Here is a 2,048-nt window from a genome sequence, read left to right as displayed (position 1 = left end):
AGATTTGCTATAAGGGTATTTAGCAATACTTTTATTCTTGTTTACCCCATATAAAAAAAACTACTTTTTTTCGTAACATATATATAGGATTGAAATTGATCGATTCCAAACAACTGCAACCTACGACAAATATATTAATTTCCTAAATATTTATTTGTAAACCTTCAACTACAAGCATTATGTTATATGATTTGATAGAAATTACTCTGTTTTATTTGTTTATATATTTCAATTTTTAAATGTTTTAGTAATTTATTACATAATGTATAATATATTATATATTCCATAAATTATTAAATTATTGCTTATAAAAAACTTTTTTATTTGCAAAAGATATCTGAAATATGGAAAATATGAATGGAGTTGGATCGTTAGAAACACAAATGTTAAATGACAAGAAACCCAATTTAAATGGTTAGTTGATAAATTTTAAATTACTTTAATAATAATAATAATAATTTATTTATTTTAATTAATGTATTTTAGATTCACATAGTGTAATCATTAATGTAGAAGAGTACAATTCAAGCAGTAAAGAAAACGGTAAATTTATATAAACTTAATTTAATTCTTAATATGTACATTTAATTTATTAATTAAGTTAATTAAGTTTTCAGTGTAAAAATAAATCATATACTTTTCCTGATATCATTTATTAATGTTATAAATCTATATTTAATAGTAATTGAAAACATTACTACTATTATATCTATTAATATAATTATATTGACTAATGCAGTTCAGTGGGATTTATTTAATAATTGTTATTCTAATCGATATCCTAAAATAATGACTGTTATTATTATAAAACATTAATTGACATTACAAAATTAAAGTGACAATTTATATTTTGTTAATATGGTTTTCCATATTTTTTTAGCATGAAGTAATTTTATAGTATTGTTATTAATAAGTAAAGAGATATTACATATGTTTTTATAGAGTAAAATGGTTTCAGAAACAGAGATATGCACTTTTTTGTTTGTTTTTGTTAAGTTATTAAAATATTTTTACCTCAAATTTTTTATGTATTTATTTCTAATCGAAGAATTATATAGCAAAGTCATTAGCAAATATGAAATATATATATAATAGCTATTTAGCAGTTTTAAATTAAAGAATTTTGTATATAACGGGTCATGATATATCCGTTTTATGCTGACAGTAATTTCATCACATAGTACATAGTATACAGGTAATTAATCACTAGATTAAGTTTGCTACCTATGGAAAGCTATTCAAAATAATAAATTATTGAAACTAAACTCATTTTCTATCTTTTTAATTATTTTAAATAGTCAATTTAGAGGTATAAAACTGAAAAATTTGTATTACTTAAATCAGTATGTGAGATTCCCACAATTTGTGGTTAGAGAAAAATTAATGTTTAGTACAAGCCAAAAAAAACATGCTAATATTTTATATAGTTTTAAACTAAATTTAATAAATATTTATAAATAATTAAAAAGTATGATAAAAAAAAGCTTTGAAAAGACATGATTCAAATCAATAAATGGTTAAAGAGATTTGTATAACATTCTATAAGGTATTAAGTGATTAAAAAAAATTACAGCGCGATCAAAACACTTATTATTTCCAAACACTTAGAAGAATTTCTGAAACTAAAACTTGTAATTAAATCACTTCATTTGTTGGTGATAACAAAGTTATAAGTCACATTACTAGTCATAAGGACCTAAGAGCATAGTTCCAATCGAATATCTAAAATAGGAATGTGGTGTCATTATCTCTGATTTAATTTAAATGATTGATATTGGATATTATATATTAAAGTATTTCTACTAATTCAATAAATGTTCAAGATCTGTTTCTAAAAATCTAGTTATGTGCAATCTAGTTATGTATAGTCTTATATTGAAAAACTTATAGAGAGAAAAACCGGAGCACAGGTAAAAATACATTACATCCATTTCTCTAGTTAATCCGTTTAATAATACATACAATTTTCAATGTGTTTTTTTAAAGCTTAAAGAACAATTTTGTCATTATATGTGAAAATCACAATCCTAAATACAAATAGCATCTAG

At 21.6% G+C, this 2,048-nt stretch overlaps 1 protein-coding gene across 1 annotated transcript in view; it reads left to right on the top strand.

Annotated features, from left to right (window-relative positions):
• Nucleotides 1-323: 323 nt before the first annotated feature.
• LOC119683976 (aldehyde dehydrogenase family 3 member B1) overlaps nt 324-2,048 on the top strand; it is a 33,010-nt gene continuing 31,285 nt past the window's right edge. The window contains exons 1-2 of the mRNA XM_038097878.1: nt 324-414; nt 487-543. Of these exons, the coding sequence (XP_037953806.1) occupies nt 345-414; nt 487-543 (127 nt within the window). The 5' untranslated portion in view covers nt 324-344. The remainder of the gene's footprint in view (nt 415-486; nt 544-2,048) is intronic.

This window comes from Teleopsis dalmanni, chromosome 2 (assembly GCF_002237135.1).
Source record: "Teleopsis dalmanni isolate 2A chromosome 2, ASM223713v2, whole genome shotgun sequence".
Classification (NCBI taxonomy): domain Eukaryota; kingdom Metazoa; phylum Arthropoda; class Insecta; order Diptera; family Diopsidae; genus Teleopsis; species Teleopsis dalmanni.
The sequence above is the reverse complement of the archived record's forward strand: the minus strand, read 5'-3'. Positions and strand labels throughout refer to the sequence as shown.